The sequence below is a fragment of the Perca fluviatilis genome, chromosome 6 (genome assembly GCF_010015445.1).
Source record: "Perca fluviatilis chromosome 6, GENO_Pfluv_1.0, whole genome shotgun sequence".
Classification (NCBI taxonomy): Eukaryota; Metazoa; Chordata; class Actinopteri; order Perciformes; family Percidae; genus Perca; species Perca fluviatilis.
The window spans coordinates 13,047,493-13,063,612 of NC_053117.1; the positions used below are offsets into that span (position 1 = coordinate 13,047,493).

Consider the following 16,120-nt stretch of genomic DNA (forward strand, 5'->3'; position numbering starts at 1 on the left):
AAGCAGCGGCGTGGGAGAAGTTTGGAGAAGACATGGAGAAGGACTTTCGGTCGGCACCAAAGTGCTTCTGGAAAACTGTTCGCCACCTCAGGAGGGGAAGGGAACCATCCAAGCTGTGTACAGTAAGGATGGGACACTGTTGACCTCAACTGAGGAGGTAATAGGGCGGTGGAAGGAGCATTTTGAGGAACTCCTGAATCCGACTAATACGCCCTCTATGTTAGAGGCAGAGCTGGAGGATGACGGGGGATTGTCGTCGGATTTCCGGGCGGAAGTCACTGATGTAGTCAAACAACTCCACAGTGGCAAAGCCCCGGGGATTGATGAGATCCGTCCAGAAATGCTCAAGGCTCTGGGTGTGGAGGGGCTGTCCTGGTTGACACGTCTCTTCAACATTGCGTGGAAGTCTGGAACAGTGCCAAAGGAGTGGCAGACTGGGGTGGTGGTTCCTCCTTTTTAAAAAGGGGACCAGAGGGTGTGTGCCAATTACAGGGTATTACACTTCTCAGCCTCCCTGGTAAAGTCTACTCCAAGGTGCTGGAAAGGAGGGTTCGGCCGATAGTCGAACCTCAGGTTGAGGAGGAAAAATGCGGATTCCGTCCTGGTCGGTGGAACAACGGACCAGCTCTTCACTCGCAAGGATCCTGGAGGGGGCCTGGGAGTATGCCCAACCGGTCTACATGTGTTTTGTGGATTTGGAGAAGGCGTATGACCGGGTCCCCCGGGAGATACTGTGGGAGGTGCTGCGGGAGTATGGGGTGAGGGGGTCTCTACTCAGGGCCATCCAATCTCTGTACGAGATCTCATCGCTGCTTTTTGCAGATGATGTGGTCCTGATGGCATCATCGGCCTGCGACCTTCAGCACTCACTGGATCGGTTCGCAGCCGAGTGTGAAGCGGTTGGGATGAGGATCAGCACCTCTAAATCGGAGGCCATGGTTCTCAGCAGGAAACCGATGGAATGCCTTCTCCAGGTAGGGAATGAGTCCTTACCCCAAGTGAAGGAGTTCAAGTACCTTGGGGTTTTGTTCGCGAGTGAGGGGACAATGGAGCGGGAGATTGGTCGGAGAATCGGCGCAGCGGGTGCGGTATTACATTCCATCTATCGCACCGTTGTGACGAAAAGAGAGCTGAGCCAGAAGGCAAAGCTCTCGATCTACCGGTCAGTTTTCGTTCCTACCCTCACCTATGGTCATGAAGGCTGGGTCATGACCGAAAGAACGAGATCCAGGGTGCAAGCGGCCGAAATGGGTTTCCTCAGGAGGGTGGCTGGCGTCTCCCTTAGAGATAGGGTGAGAAGCTCGGTCATCCGTGAGGAGCTCGGAGTAGAGCCACTGCTCCTTGCCGCCGAAAGGAGCCAGTTGAGGTGGTTCGGGCATCTGGTGAGGATGCCCCTGGGCGCCCCCTAGGGAGGTGTTCCAGGCACGTCCAGCTGGGAGGAGGCCTCGGGGAAGACCCAGGACTAGGTGGAGGGATTATATCTCCAACCTGGCCTGGGAACGCCTCGGGATCCCCCAGTCGGAGCTGGTTAATGTTGCTCGGGAAAGGGAAGTTTGGGGTCCCCTGCTGGAGCTGCTCCCCCCGCGACCCGACACCGGATAAGCGGACGAAGATGGATGGATGGATGGAAGTTACCACGTTAAGCTTTTTCACGTTAAGCGTTAGAATGTCCCGGCTGCTGTTGAGGGAAACTGTAGTCTATAACTTCCTGAGCGACTGATCGTCCCTTTTTTTGCCCCCTTTACATAATAAAAATGGCTATGAAATAGAACATGAAATACATAAATGAGGCAATACATATATATGCATTAGACATTATAGTTCAATAGCCTAAATACATATGTTTTACTTATATTTATTTCCAGGGGCTTTTATTTATTCCGTCTATTTATATGCACGTTATATTCAAAGGAAGTTTAGTTATCTCACAGACTCAGACTAAAAGCAGCAGCAAGCCTGCCTGACATCAGTGCATAGCATATCACTGCAAAGAAAAGAAAATATGAATAAATCACGAGCGCGGCAGATTCCCAGGTCAGCTAGAGCGGGTAACGCAGCTCTGCAGACGGACCAGTCAATCAGCACCGGGGAGCAAACCGCGGGGACCGAGGTCACAGGGCTGGTAGCTAGCTAAATGCAACAGCTAATAGCTAATTAGAATATTAGACCCAGCACCGGAGGTCTGATCCCCATGATTTAAAACGAAAATCAAATAACCATTTGTTTTTTATTACCTGTTTGTGAAATGAAAATCGAATGAACGAAAAAGTACACGGACCCAGTCTGTTAAGTACAATTTCACCACTAATAAAACAGATCTAGAAATTATATGCTTTATTTGCAACTTAAATATGTTCTTTTTTTAATTAATACAAAGCAAACTGAGCAGAAAAGAGCAAGTATTTTGTTTGTTTGTTTCTCTTCTTCCAGGTGTGACTGAAGGGTCCGTGTACTTTTTCGTTCATTCGATTTTCATTTCATAAACAGACTTAAAAAACAAAAAACGAATGGTTATTTGATTTTCGTTTTAAAATACAACAATTGAAATTGAAATACATGGCATTTTTTTCCTTTTCATGGTCAAAAGGGGATGGGAGAAATTAAAAATATGCTGTGATTTTCATTTTCTATTTCCTATAACAAAAATAAAATCACTGGGAATAGAAATGAAAAAAGGTTTGTTTTTTCATATTCAGAGACCGGATGTTGTCATTTGGCAACCAGCAGCCAGCCTAGCCTACCAGTGTTGCTTTCAGCCCAGGCTAAAATTACTTTGGAAACCTGTGCTCTTGATAATGCTTGGGGAGATTTTTATATATCACATAATGCATTTATTCCCCTCTCCCCTGCCTCCCTCTGACTCTCTGTCTCTACCCGCCCGCAGACAACTTACGCCTAATCGAACCAGCTGAGGAAACAGACTTTCGGTTCACGGCTGCAACGTTACCGTACGCCACCGTAACAAAATCCCAGCAAACTTTCTGTTGCTGATCTGGCAGAGTCACCGGCGGTTCGGGATCAGATCATGGGGATCAGACCTCCGTTGCTGGGTCTATTCTAATATTAGCTGCTGCTGCAGCTAGCTAGCAGATAGCCACCAGCCCTGTGACCTCGGTCCCCCACGGTTCGCTCCCGGTGTTGACTGACTCTGGTCCGTCTGCAGAGCTGCGTAACCGCCTCTAGCTGAGCTGGGAATCTGCCGCTGCGGATTTATTCATATTTTATTTTATTTGCAGATAGTGATATGCTATGATGCACTGATGTCAGGCAGGCTTGCTGCTGCTTTTAGTCTGAGTCTGTGAGATAACCAAACTTCCCTTAAATATAACGTGCATATAAATAGATGGAATAAATAAAAGTCCCTCGAAATACATAGTAAAACATACATGTATTTAGGCTATTGAACTATTATGACTAAAGCCTGTATTTCATGATCTATTTCATAGCCATATGTAAAGGGAGGCAAAAAACGGAAGTTATAGGCTACAGATTCCCTCAGCTGCAGCCGGGACATTCTAAAACGCTTAACGTGAAAAAGCTTAACTTTAATGTACCTAAACAATGATCAATCAAATATCAGTCAGTTATCAGTCAGATAACGTCCATAACGACTTTGGGTTAGATTTTTTGATCACTGTTTATAAACAGTGATCAAAAAATCGCTTAACGTGAAAAAGCTTAATGGTTAACCACGTTAAGCTTTTTCCTTACAATTTCCCTTAATGAAGCAGAAACCCTTAATGTCAGCTAACGTCCATAATAATTGTACTTTGGGTTAGATTTTTGACAGTTTTCAGTGGTTATGAGGAGCAATATGAGAGAGAAATTTGGTAATCCTTGATCATTGCTCATTGATCATAGAGCGGGTAACGCCAGCTCTGCAGAGTCAGTCCCGGGGAGCGAACCGCGAGGACCGAGGTCACAGGGCTGGTGGCTACCTGCTAGCTATTACCGTTATATATACCGGTAATATTAGAATATTAGACCCAGCACCGGAGGTCTGATCCCCATGATCTGATCCCGAACCCCCGGTGACTCTCTGCCAGATCAGCAAGCTTAAGGGCAGCAACAGAACGTTTGCTGGGATTGTTAACGGTGGCGTAACGGTAACGTTACAGCCGGGAACCGAAAGTCTATTTGCTCCGCTGGTTCGACTCTCTTCGGGCGAAGTTGTCTGCGGTGGGTAGAGACAGGGAGGCAGGGAGAGAGGGTAATAAATACATGTGACATTATGAAATAAAATTCCCCCAAGGATTATCAAGAGTATAGCTAGGTTTCCAAAGTAATTTTGGCCTGGGCTGAACACTGGTAGGCTAGGCTGGCGCTGTTGCCTTGGAAATAACAACATCCGGTCTCTGAATATAAAAAACAAGCCTTTTTTCGTTTCTGTTTTCGAGTGATTTTATTTTTGTTATAGAAAATAGAAAATGAAAATCACAGCATATTTTAAATTTCTCCCATCCCATTTCGACCATGAAAAAGAAAAAACGCATTGTATTTCAATTTCAAATGTCGTATTTTAAAACGAAAATCAAATAACCATTCGTTTTTTGTTTTTTAATACCTGTTTATGAAATGAAAATCGAATGAACGAAAAAGTACACGGACCCTGAAGTACCCCTGTTGAGCTGCATCACAGCTGCACTATGTGCATGGACCAGTGTTGTTCCAGTCGGCACATTACTCACCTGTGTGCAGAGGACAGGCAGCAGTAGCACAAACCAAGAAGGTTGGCAAGTCTGATAATAATGTAATTGTAAAAAAAATAATAATAGTAAAATCATGTTACATACACTTATCATTTATGTTTCTTGCTTAAATTCACAGGGTGCACAACCAGGCCTGGGAGAGAAAATTACTGATGTCCACAAAACCAAATCAGAGAAGGTAAGGTAAGATAGTAATGATGTTAAAGCAAGCTATGTACACCTAATATATTATGTGTTGATGTCTATGAATCTGTCTTTAATAGGAGCATACTATACAAAGACAACAGTGGAGAGTTCCTGGATCGGTCTGTCCTCAAAGTGCCAGAGATCTACAAGGACTTCACCCTTTTTTGCAACATCAGCTGCATAATCAAAGTGATAGAAGAGAGAACAAATTATTGTTTTCTCTGTTGACATGAATAGGTGCCTGTAATGTCTGCCCATATATTCAATCAATTCAATAAATGTTAATAAGTATCACTGATATTTCTTAAATCATTGTAGTTTTTCAGAGCAATAAGATACAGATTATTAAAACCATGTTCACATTTGCAACAAATTAAAACCCTGATCAAGGCAAATAGTCATTTCATTTTCCATAACATTTATAAAAAAAAGAAAAATTAAATTTATCAGAGCTGACACTTGGTAAATGGCTTTAATTTACCTTACCTTGTCAAAACAATGAGTAATTCATAACAAATTGCACAATATTTGACACAAAACCTAAAAAAAGCATGAAACATACTACGGCATGAAGTACGGTAAGAGTACAATTTGCGTATAGGATTTACTGTAGCAGGAACATTGATATTGGCAAACAGATGACCCAGGTTCAGGTGAGTTTGTGAGCAGGGTTATGAATAAAGATAAGATAAGCCTAGTGTTCACAAGAGGGATGATTCAGGTATGGCAACACAAATAAAGAATAATTGAATTAAATAGGAGGTATATACAACTATTAGAAGATAAATTAACTATACAAGAGCAATTAAGGTAGCAAGTTATTGAGGTGAGTTAGTGGGCAAGCTAAAAGTATAGTCAATAGCATGGAGTCAAGTCAATGTGTACACCAGAATAATATATACTGTGATTAAGTAATGATACTTACTGTTGTCTGTACTAATATAACAAAATAAAAAAATAATATAGTGTATGATGCAGTATGGAGAACAACCAAGTCCCATATGAACCCAAGATACTTTTAGTGCAGCTGTTGATGATGTTCACTACAAACAAAACTTGCAGATGGTTGTAGTCTGTAGTCAGCCATACAGCAGGTAGATCTGGAGTAGTAGGGTGAATTCTAGCTATCATGGGTTGGTGATATGACACACACAGATCAACAGGGGTCGAGCCCCTCAGCCCCACCTGGATGAAAAGAAAGTAAAACAAAATACTTGTTTTTTCAGTTCAGTTTGCTTTGTATTAAATAAACAAATAACTGCAATTTAAGGAGCAAATAAGAAACCATATCATTTCTAGATCTGTTTTTATTATAGTGATAAAATTGGACTTAACATTACAACATTTTATACAGACTGCTATGAATTCATCATTTTCAAACTAATGTTATATGAAGGAATGAAGAATTCTGATGAACAACACACAACAGTGATGCAAAAACTGACACAAACAATCCAGTTTCTTGTGTTCTTTCAGTTATATTACAGTTTAGGTTTTACTACTGGCTCTAACATGAAATTAGCCAAATCCCAGGAACATGGTTAACCAAACGAGGAAAAAATACAAAGTGGGGTCATCACATATACACATACTGTCCCTCATATGTCTTTCAATCTAGCTAGCTATACAATAAAGAACATGTATTTGTTTATGGACATCAAGCTAGGCTATATGCTAGAGCCATATGCTAGCTAGCTAGCTAGCTAGCTAGGTGCTTAAGTTATGTTACTCACCCTCGTAGTTGTTGACATAACTTCATACGTCCCAGTTCAAAGCTTTCTCCCGTTTCCTGATGGGTGCAGGTGAAAGTGCGTCGACCATTCTGTGCACATTGTTGACATATACTTATAATAAAGCTATAAACGGCACGGGGATATATAAACTTGGTTTCAGTCAGGTTACAGTGCAGCCGCCCTCAACGATGTTCTAAAGTAAATTGAACGCACCCTCAACGGGGTTTGGGATCATTTAATTGGTCAACACTACAACTGGCATTCTATTGGTTGTTGACTTTTGACAAAAAAATCACCCGCCAGGAGAAATCCGAGAGCAGATACTGCGTGCGCGAGAATCAGCCTGAGTGCGAGGAGAAGGTTCAAAGCTGAGAGCAGGAAATCTGTCCAAACAACAACATATCTGAGTGGAAGCACAAAGTTTGAGCGCAAGCAGAGCAAATCCAAGCACGAGCAGTGACTATTTGAGTGTGAGAGCAAGGTTTTGAGTGTGAGAGCAAGGTTTTGAGTGGGTGTGAGCGCATGAAATCTGAACGTAATATCAGTGAGAAATGCTCTCAAATTGAAATAATGCGCTCTTGACGTTTTGCACCATATTTACCTTCATAAGTGGTTAGCACTTCTGCCTCACAGCAAGAAGGTTCTGGGTTTGAGTCCAGGGCGTTCCGGCCATTTCTGTGTGGAGTTTGCATGTTCTCCCTGTGTTTGTGTGGGTTTCCTCTGGGTGCTCCGGTTTCTTCTCACCATAAAGACATGCATACTAGGACTACAGTTGAAAATTAGCCGACTGGCTAACACTGGCGCTTTTACAGAAATGTTGATTAATGTGCATTGTCCTAATCAAATAAAACTTCCTTACTGTGCCACCATAACTTTGATGGAAACCTGACGTATGTAAACAACAAAAAGGAACATAAAAAAGGCATTATGGAGTTATATTCCTATCTTTAATCAAGAGCGCATTCTTTCAATTTGAGAGCATTTCTCACTGATATTACGTTCAGATTTTGTAATAATTTCCCTCAAAACCTTGCTCTCACACTCAAATAGTCACTGCTCGCGCTTGGATTTGCTCTGCTTGTGCTCAAAGTTTGTGCTCGCGCTTGGATTTTCTCTGCTTGTGCTCAAAGTTTGTGCTCGAGCTTGGATTTGCTCTGCTTGCACTCAAACTTTCTGCTTGGACTCAGATATGTTGTTGTTTGGACAGATTTCCTGCTCTCAGCTTTGAACCTTCTCCTCGCACTCAGGCTGATTCTGCTCACTTGCAAGCTTTTGCTCTCGGATTTCTCCTGCGCGCTTGGATTTTTTGTGTGTTATAACCCTATCAAAAGTCAACAACCAATAGAATGCTAGCTGTAGTGTTGACCAATGAAATGATCCCAACCCCGTTGAGGGTGCGCGTTCACTTTACTTTAGAACGTCTGTTGAGGGCGGCTGCACTGTAACCTGACTGTAACCAAGTTTATATATCCCCGCTGCCGTTATAGCTTTATTATAAGTATATGTCAACAATGTGCACAGAATGGCCGACGACTTTCACCTGCAACGTCAGGAAACGGAAGAAAGCTTTGAAGTGGGACGTATGAAGTTATGTCCACAACTACGAAGGGTGAGTAACATAACTTAAGCACCTAGCAGCGCTAGCATATGGCGCTAGCATATAGCCTAGCTTGATGTCCATAAACAAATACATGTTCTTTATTGTATAGCTAGCTAGATTGAACGACATATGACGGACAGTGTGTGTATATGTGATGACCCTACTTTGTATTTTTTCCTCGTTTGGTTAACCATGTTCCTGGGATTTGGCTAATTTCATGTTAGAGCCAGTAGTAAAACATAAACTGTAATATAACTGAAAGAACACAAGAAACTGGATTGTTTGTGTCAGTTTTTGCATCACTGTTTTGTGTTGTTCATCAGAATTTAGTCCTCATTCCTTCATATAACATTAGTTTGAAAATAGATTCATAGCAATCTGTATAAAACGTAATGTTAAGTTCAATTTTATCACTATAATAAAAACAGATCTAGAAATGATATGGTTTCTTATTTGCTCCTTAAATAGCAGTTATTTGTTTAATTAATACAAAGCAAACTGAACTGAAAAAACAAGTATTTTGTTTTACTTTCTTTTCATCCAGGTGGGGCTGAGGGGTTTGACCCCTGTTGATCTGTGTGTCATATCACCAACCCATGATAGCTAGAATTCACCCTGCTACTCCAGATCTACCTGCTGTATGTCTGGCTACAGACTACAACCATCTGCTCCAGATCTACCTACTGTACGGCTTGCTACAGACTACAACCATCTGCTCCAGATCTACCTACTGTATGACTGGCTACAGACTACAACCATCTGCAAGTTTTGTTTGTAGTGAACATCATCAACAGCTGCACTTAAAGTCTCTTGGGTTCATATGGGACTTGGTTGTTCTCCATACTGCATCAAACACTGTATTATTTTTTTGTGTTATATTAGTACAGACAAGTAAGTATCATTACTTAATCACAGTATATTATTCTGGTGTACACTGTTGACTTGACTCCATGCTATTGACTATACTTTAGCTTGCCACCTCATAACTTTACCTTAATTGCTCTTGTATAGTTAATTTATCTTCTACTAGTTGTACATACCTATTTAATTGAATTATTCTTAATTTGTGTTGCCATACCTGAATCATCCCTCTTGTGAACACTAGGCCTATCTTATCTTTATTCATAACCCTGCTCACAAACTCACCTGAACCTGGGTCATCTGTTTGCCAATATCAATGTTCCTGCTACAGTAAATCCTATAGGCACATTGTACTGCTTCACCGTAGTATGAACCATACACTTTTAAGGTTTTGTGTCAAATATTGTGCAATTTGTTATGAATTACTCATTGTTTTGACAAGGTAAATTAAAGCTATTTACCAAGTGTCAGCTCTGGTAAATTTAATTGTACTGTTTTTTTTTATAAATGTTATGGAACATGAAAAACAATTTGCCTTGATCAGGGTTTTAATTTGTTGCAAATGTGAACATGGTTTTAATAATCTGTATCTTATTGCTCTGAAAAACTACAATGATTTAAGAAATAGCAGTGATACTTATCAACATTTATTGAATTGATTGAATATATGGACAGACATTACAGGCACCTATTCATGTCAACAGAGAAAACAATAATTTGTTCTCTCTTTTATCACTTTGATTATACGCTGATGGTGCAGAAAAGGGGTGAAGTCCTTGTAGATCTCTGGCACTTTGAGGACAGACCGATCCAGGAACTCTCCACGGTTGTCTTTGTATAGTATGCTCCTATTAAAGACAGATTCATAGACATCAACACATAATATATTAGGTGTACATAGGTTGCTTTAACATCATTACTATCTTACCTTACCTTCTCTGATTTGGTTTTGTGGACATCAGTAATTTTTCTCTCCCAGGCCTGGTTGTGCACCCTGTGAATTTAAGCAAGAAACATAAGTGTATGTAACATGATTTTACTATTATATTATTATTATTTTTACAATTGCATTATTATCAGACTTGCCAACCTTCTTGGTTTGTGCTACTGCTGCCTGTCCTCTGCACACAGGTGAGTGATGTGCTGACTGGCACAGGTCCATGCACATAGTGCAGCTGTGATGCAGCTCAACGGGTACTTCAGTCACACCTGAGAAGAGAAAGAAAACCAAAACAAAAAAAATGTGTTCTTTCTGCTCAGTTTGCTTTGTATTAATTAAAAAATTACATTTAAGTTGCAAATAAAGCATATCATCTCTAGATCTGTTTTATTAGTGGTGAAATTGTCTTAACAGACTGGGTCCGGTCGTTATTCTCGTTCATTTGATTTTCATTTCATAAACAGGTATTAAAAAACAAATGGTTATTTGATTTTCGTTTTAAATCATGGGGATCAGACCTCTGGTGCTGGGTCTAATATTCTAATATTAGCTGCTGCAGCTAGCTAGCAGCTAGCTACCAGCCCTGTGAGCTTGCGTTCCGCCGTTCTCCCGTTGCTGACTGACTCTGGTCCGTCTGCAGAGCTGCGTTACCTGTTCCTTGGGAATCCGTGATTTATTCATATTTTATTTACTTTGCAGTATGCTATGCACTGATGTCAGGCAGGCTTGCTGCTGCTTTTAGTCTGAGCCTGTGAGATAACTAAACTTCCTTTGAATATAACGTGCATATAAATAGACGGATTAAATAAAAGTCCCCGGAAATAAATATAAGTAAAACATATGTATTTAGGCTATTGAACTATAATGACTAATGCATATATATGTATTGCCTTATTTATGTATTTCATGTTCCATTTCATAGCCATATTTATTATGTAAAGGGGCAAAAATGGACGATCAATCGGCTCAGGAATTTATAGACTACAGTTTCCCTCAACAGTACGTTCAGGGTAATTTTAACGAATAACGGTAACTTAATAATGACCTAAACAATGATCAATCAGATATCAATCAGTTATCAGTCACATAACGTCCATAATAATTGGACTTTGGGTTAGATTTTTTGACAGTTTTCAGTGGTTTGAGGAGCAATATGTGAGAGAAATTTGGTAATCATTGATCATTGTTTAGGTACATTAAACCACCTCTATTTGTTTCTGGACATCAAGCTAGGCCATATGCTAGCTAGCTAGCTATGTGCTTAAATTATGTTACTCACCCTCTAGTTGTGGACACAACTTCATACGTCCCACTTCAAAGCTTTCTCCCGTTTCCTGACGGGTGCAGGTGAAGTGCGTCGACCATTCTGTGCACATTGTTGACATATACTTATAATAAAGCTATAAACGGCGCGGGATATATAAACTTGGTTACAGTCAGGTTACAGTGCAGCCGCCCTCAACAGACGTTCTAAAGTAAAGTGAACGCACCCTCAACGGGGTTGGGATCATTTCATTGGTCAACACTACAGCTGGCATTCTATTGGTTGTTGACTTTTGATAGAGTTATAACACACAAAAAATCCAAGCGCGCAGGAGAAATCCGAGAGCAGAAACTTTGCAAGTGAGCAGAATCAGCCTGAGTGCGAGGAGAAGGTTCAAAGCTGAGAGCAGGAAATCTGTCCAAACAACAACATATCTGAGTCCAAGCAGAAAGTTTGAGTGCAAGCAGAGCAAATCCAAGCGGAGCACAAACTTTGAGCACAAGCAGAGAAAATCCAAACGCGAGCACAAACTTTGAGCACAAGCAGAGCAAATCCAAGCGCGAGCAGTGACTATTTGAGTGTGAGAGCAAGGTTTTGAGGGAAATTATTACAAAATCTGAACGTAATATCAGTGAGAAATGCTCTCAAATTGAAAGAATGCGCTCTTGATTAAAGATAGGAATATAACTCCATAAGGCATTAGCCTACTCATTGTCACAGTTGTGACTGATATATTGTTCTGCACGCTCAGTGCATGCCTCATGTGACCAGAGCTGGCAAAAGAGACACTGAACCCACACTTCCCCAGGCAAGGATGAGCTGAATGTTTCCTCACACACAAGAGATTCCTCATCCTTGTCCGAGGAAACTGTGGGTGCAGTGTTTTCGACCGTGAGGAACCTTTTCTTTGGAGCAGGCAGCTTCTTCTGGGGCTTCTTCTTCTTCTGGATCCTCTTCTGTTGCTCCTCCTCCAGAGCTGCCCTCACCGGAGAGTCAGTGAGGATCGCCGTTGACCTGCAACATTCAAAGTGAGAACATTTTTTGTCAACATTTGTATAAATTTACAGGCAGTTATTGCTCATCCTCTGTCCACATGATAGCATAAATAAATTACTCAGGAAAAAGGTACGCTACTCACCTCCTTTTGCCTCTCCGTTTTGTGTCCTTTCTCGGACCAGCCTTAGGGAAGGGACGTACAGCTTCTGGAATGAACAGACATGGACTAGTATGACTTACCTCAAGCATACCTCTTCCCCTTTCTTCAGGAGGGACAGCTTAATCAGCGGACACAGAAACAATAATATTAATATCAAGTGCACAATTCTATTTTAGTAATTATTTTACTAAAATCCTTCAGGACTAACCAAGTTCCATCTTATTTTATCTTACCTGAACAGACAGCTGGGTGGTCAGGGATGGCAGACTCTAAACAGGTGTCCCTGGTTGAACCAGCAGGATACTCTGGCAGAAGTCCTCCCTCAAATAGGCTCTGGCTGTATGGGTTTGTGTTAGAATGTGGTGTGGGAGCACATGGTAGGCCTACACATGGAACTGGGCGGTCAGTGACATATGCAGGTGAAAAGTCTTGCTCCTCAAAAATATCTGGGTTGAAAGGACAGATGCCAATGCATACAAAGCCAGATGTGATGTAGCTGGGTGTTGCTGCACGTGGCAGAGCTGTGGTCACTAGGATTGGGATGTCGTATATGGTCAACGTTTTTCCAGGTTGTGTTCTCATCCAGTGATCTGCTGCTGTGTTAACATATCGCTTCACTGGACCGAACACACTCCTGTCGAGCGGCTGGAGACGATGTGAGCAGTGGGGCGGGAAAGATAGGAGGACTATGCCGTTTGACCGACAAAAGTCAATTGCTGCCACAGAAAGGTGTGACCAGTGATTGTCAAGGAGGAGCAGCACCTTCGAGTCCAGGTTCACACGGGTGTGTCTGGCAAAGTGCTGAAGAAAGGAAAGAAAGTCAACATCATGCATCCAACCTGAACTTTTAGCAGAACCAGTAGAGCCGATGGGACCATTCCTAACAAAGTGGTCCTGGGAAAGATGAAATACGGGGGAATGCAATTGCCTTGTGCATTAACAGCAAGGGCAATGGTGACCAATGTCCCCCTTTCCCCATAGGTCACTGCACCGACCTGGCGCTTCCCCTTGGTGGCGATAATTTTACCTGGTACCTGGACCGTTGTGGTACCTGAAATTTAATTATAAACCTTGATGAGCTTTCATGAACATTTGTAAGTGTTTATATACCTAGCTGTGAGTGTATTGTTAGTGTTTGTATATAGTTACATTATATTTACATTATTGTTCTATTATCTCTTTATCTGCATTAATATTTTTGTTTTTGTTTGTTTTTATTATAGCTAGGTGTATGTGTGTGTGTGTGTGTGTGTGTGCGTGTAGTGTTTTTATATAATTACATATTTATTCACCTCATAGTTTTATAACCTATATATACTTATCTGTATAGGCTACAGTATGTATTTATTATCATGGTCTGTTTATTAAATTTTATATAACAAAAGATTTGTCCCATGTATTTTAAACCACTGAATCATTGTAACTTTTTTTAGTTTTAATGAATTGTAAACTTTACCTGTTTCATCCACGTTCCAAATGTCCTTTGCTTCAAAAAGGTAGCGGGCAAGAACTGAATTCAGGTTGTTAAAAAAAGAGGACACATTTGTTCTGTTGAAGCTAGTGGAACGGGACATGCTGGTGGCTTGGGGTCATGCGACTTTGCAACTGCCCTAAGACTAATGTGTCTTACAGATATGTCCAGAAACGCCCTCTCATACATATCTGGCTGAATCAGACCTCTGTCTGTCTTTCTGACTCTCACTCTTTGCATATTCTGTTGGTATAATATGACATAAACATGTTTTAATAAACTCTGCAACACAGAGAAAATCACCTCATTAGCAGTGACTGGAACTCGTAACATTTAAACCCGAATTACTTGTATACTGAAAAACTCTGACAAGGCAAACTTGATCATATGTGTTACAGCACTAAATAACATGTAGATTGATAATTACTGTGACACATGAAACGAGAAACACAACTTGTAAATAGAAAAAAAGTACTGCTTCAGTAATTTACTTACCGTACTCGAAAACAGCTTTCAGGACATAACAGCGGGAAACAATGATGTAATCACGTGATATTTTGCGGCTCCGTCACTGGCTGCGTGCTGAAAGTGCTGTCATAGCTTGAAATGCAAATGTAGTCAGGGCTCAGAGAAAATCGCCTTGTTACTTTCATCCCGTGTTACTTTCGCCCCGGTTCTCCCCTAAGAAATTCTCGGCCGAAAATAGTTTGTTATGACTTTCGGCATGAATGAAGGATTTGGCTGTAAAGTAGCCACGCTCCCGTCCTCTCTAACGCAAAGCAGGATAGTGAGACCGACAGCGCACATTACGTCACTCTCCTGGCCGACGTCAGGGCTGTGAGCCCGGAGCACTGGGATTAAATCCCATTAAGGTGCTAGAGAACGCACAACAGGTTTCTGTCGTCTGATCCCCTTCAACAAACACTTCACTATGGGATGTGCAAAACCCCATCTCTCTCCACAGTCCTTGTCCGCAACATATGCTTTAAAAACTCTTGGTCAGCCAAGGCAGAGCCCCTCTGGAGGCCAAGCAGGTCGGCCAAGGCGGAGCCCCTCTGGAGGCTGAGATGGATCCGTGTAAAAAAGACTCTCCAAAGTCCAACCGAACTCCAACAGCTTCTCCTTGAACAAAAGCCTCTTTGCTGGGTCCATGGTGAGGTCAGATCATGTCAAAAACAGCGAAACAGAAACATACAATCATCATCCACAATCAAGTCTGGTGGCTTTAGCGAATGCAATTTCGCGGATGTTTTTATGTTTACAAAAAGGATCTTACTCTTTAAAAGAAAGGTCGACCTCCTTAGAAATCCTTTCCATAATGTTGTCAGACACTTAGAATATTAATCTGAGCCTGTCAGTGACAAAACAAGCACTTTTGTGAACGTAAATACCAGCTGCACAATTTCCCTATTTGCTATTAACTTACATTTTAGCGATCATAGTACTGGACCAATGTCAAAGATTGTTGTTCCCATCAGTCACAAAAACATAGAAAGATAGGTTCCAGGTTGAAAAAACGGTAGTTACCCTTTAAGTTACATTGATAAACAAATATGAGGATGCATTATGGTGTTACGACGTAGCTTGAACATTATGCATGCAGATGTACACCTCCTCACAGAGCCGATCCGCCCTATACGTTCACTACGCAAGCTGCGTAGGGCCCAGCAAATTACTCGAGGCCCCGCCTCCCCCTCGTGTCATAGCGCGTCAATTAATTAGTGATGGGCATGCCGGCTCTTTTTCGTGAGCCGGCTCGTTTGACTCAGCTCACTGAAAAGAGCCGGCTCTTTTGGCTCACAAACGGCTCTTTAAAAAAAATTATGTTTTGACTATGATAGGTGTGAAAAACAATTCTAATTAAATTATTAAATGAAATCATACTCACAATGTCTCACAATTTCTTTAAAAATGCATTGATTTGTTATGAAAAAAGAATACTATTAAACATTTGCATTTAAATTACAACTTTTTAATGTATAGAAACAACATTCAAAACAAATACAATCTGAATCTGAACAACATAATAGAACCCATATTAAAGAAAAATAAATAACTAAAAGGATTAAACTGGTCCCTCTTTTTCTCTCTGTTTAGTTTTCAGAGCTGTTTTTCCTCTCCTCTGTCCTCTCCTCAGAGTTTGACAGTGTGTGTGTGTGTGTGTGTTTGTGTGTGTGTGTGTGTGTGTGATGGCTCAGCC

The 16,120-nt window shown here is 41.4% G+C and overlaps 1 protein-coding gene across 1 annotated transcript; it reads right to left on the minus strand.

The window, feature by feature from the left end:
- Nucleotides 1–11,997: 11,997 nt before the first annotated feature.
- On the minus strand, nucleotides 11,998–13,301 carry LOC120560514. The gene is made up of 3 exons (XM_039803114.1): nucleotides 12,683–13,301; nucleotides 12,432–12,567; nucleotides 11,998–12,307 (listed from the first exon to the last, which is right to left on the minus strand). The coding sequence occupies exons 1-3, from the start codon at nucleotides 13,281–13,283 to the stop codon at nucleotides 11,998–12,000; spliced, it is 1,047 nt and encodes a 348-aa protein (XP_039659048.1). The 5' UTR covers nucleotides 13,284–13,301.
- Between the last annotated feature and the right edge of the window lie 2,819 nt (nucleotides 13,302–16,120).

What these genes read in the sequence shown, in the direction of transcription:
- LOC120560514 (XM_039803114.1), bottom strand. Translation starts at nt 13,283, where the DNA reads ATGCATGATGTTGACTTTCTTTCCTTTCTTCAGCACTTTGCCAGACAC. An exon ending in CCACCCAGCTGTCTGTTCAG is followed by an intron (nt 12,568 to 12,682) that starts GTAAGATAAAAT and finishes CCGCTGATTAAG; the next exon opens with CTGTCCCTCCTGAAGAAAGG. An exon ending in AAACGGAGAGGCAAAAGGAG is followed by an intron (nt 12,308 to 12,431) that starts GTGAGTAGCGTA and finishes TGAATGTTGCAG; the next exon opens with GTCAACGGCGATCCTCACTG.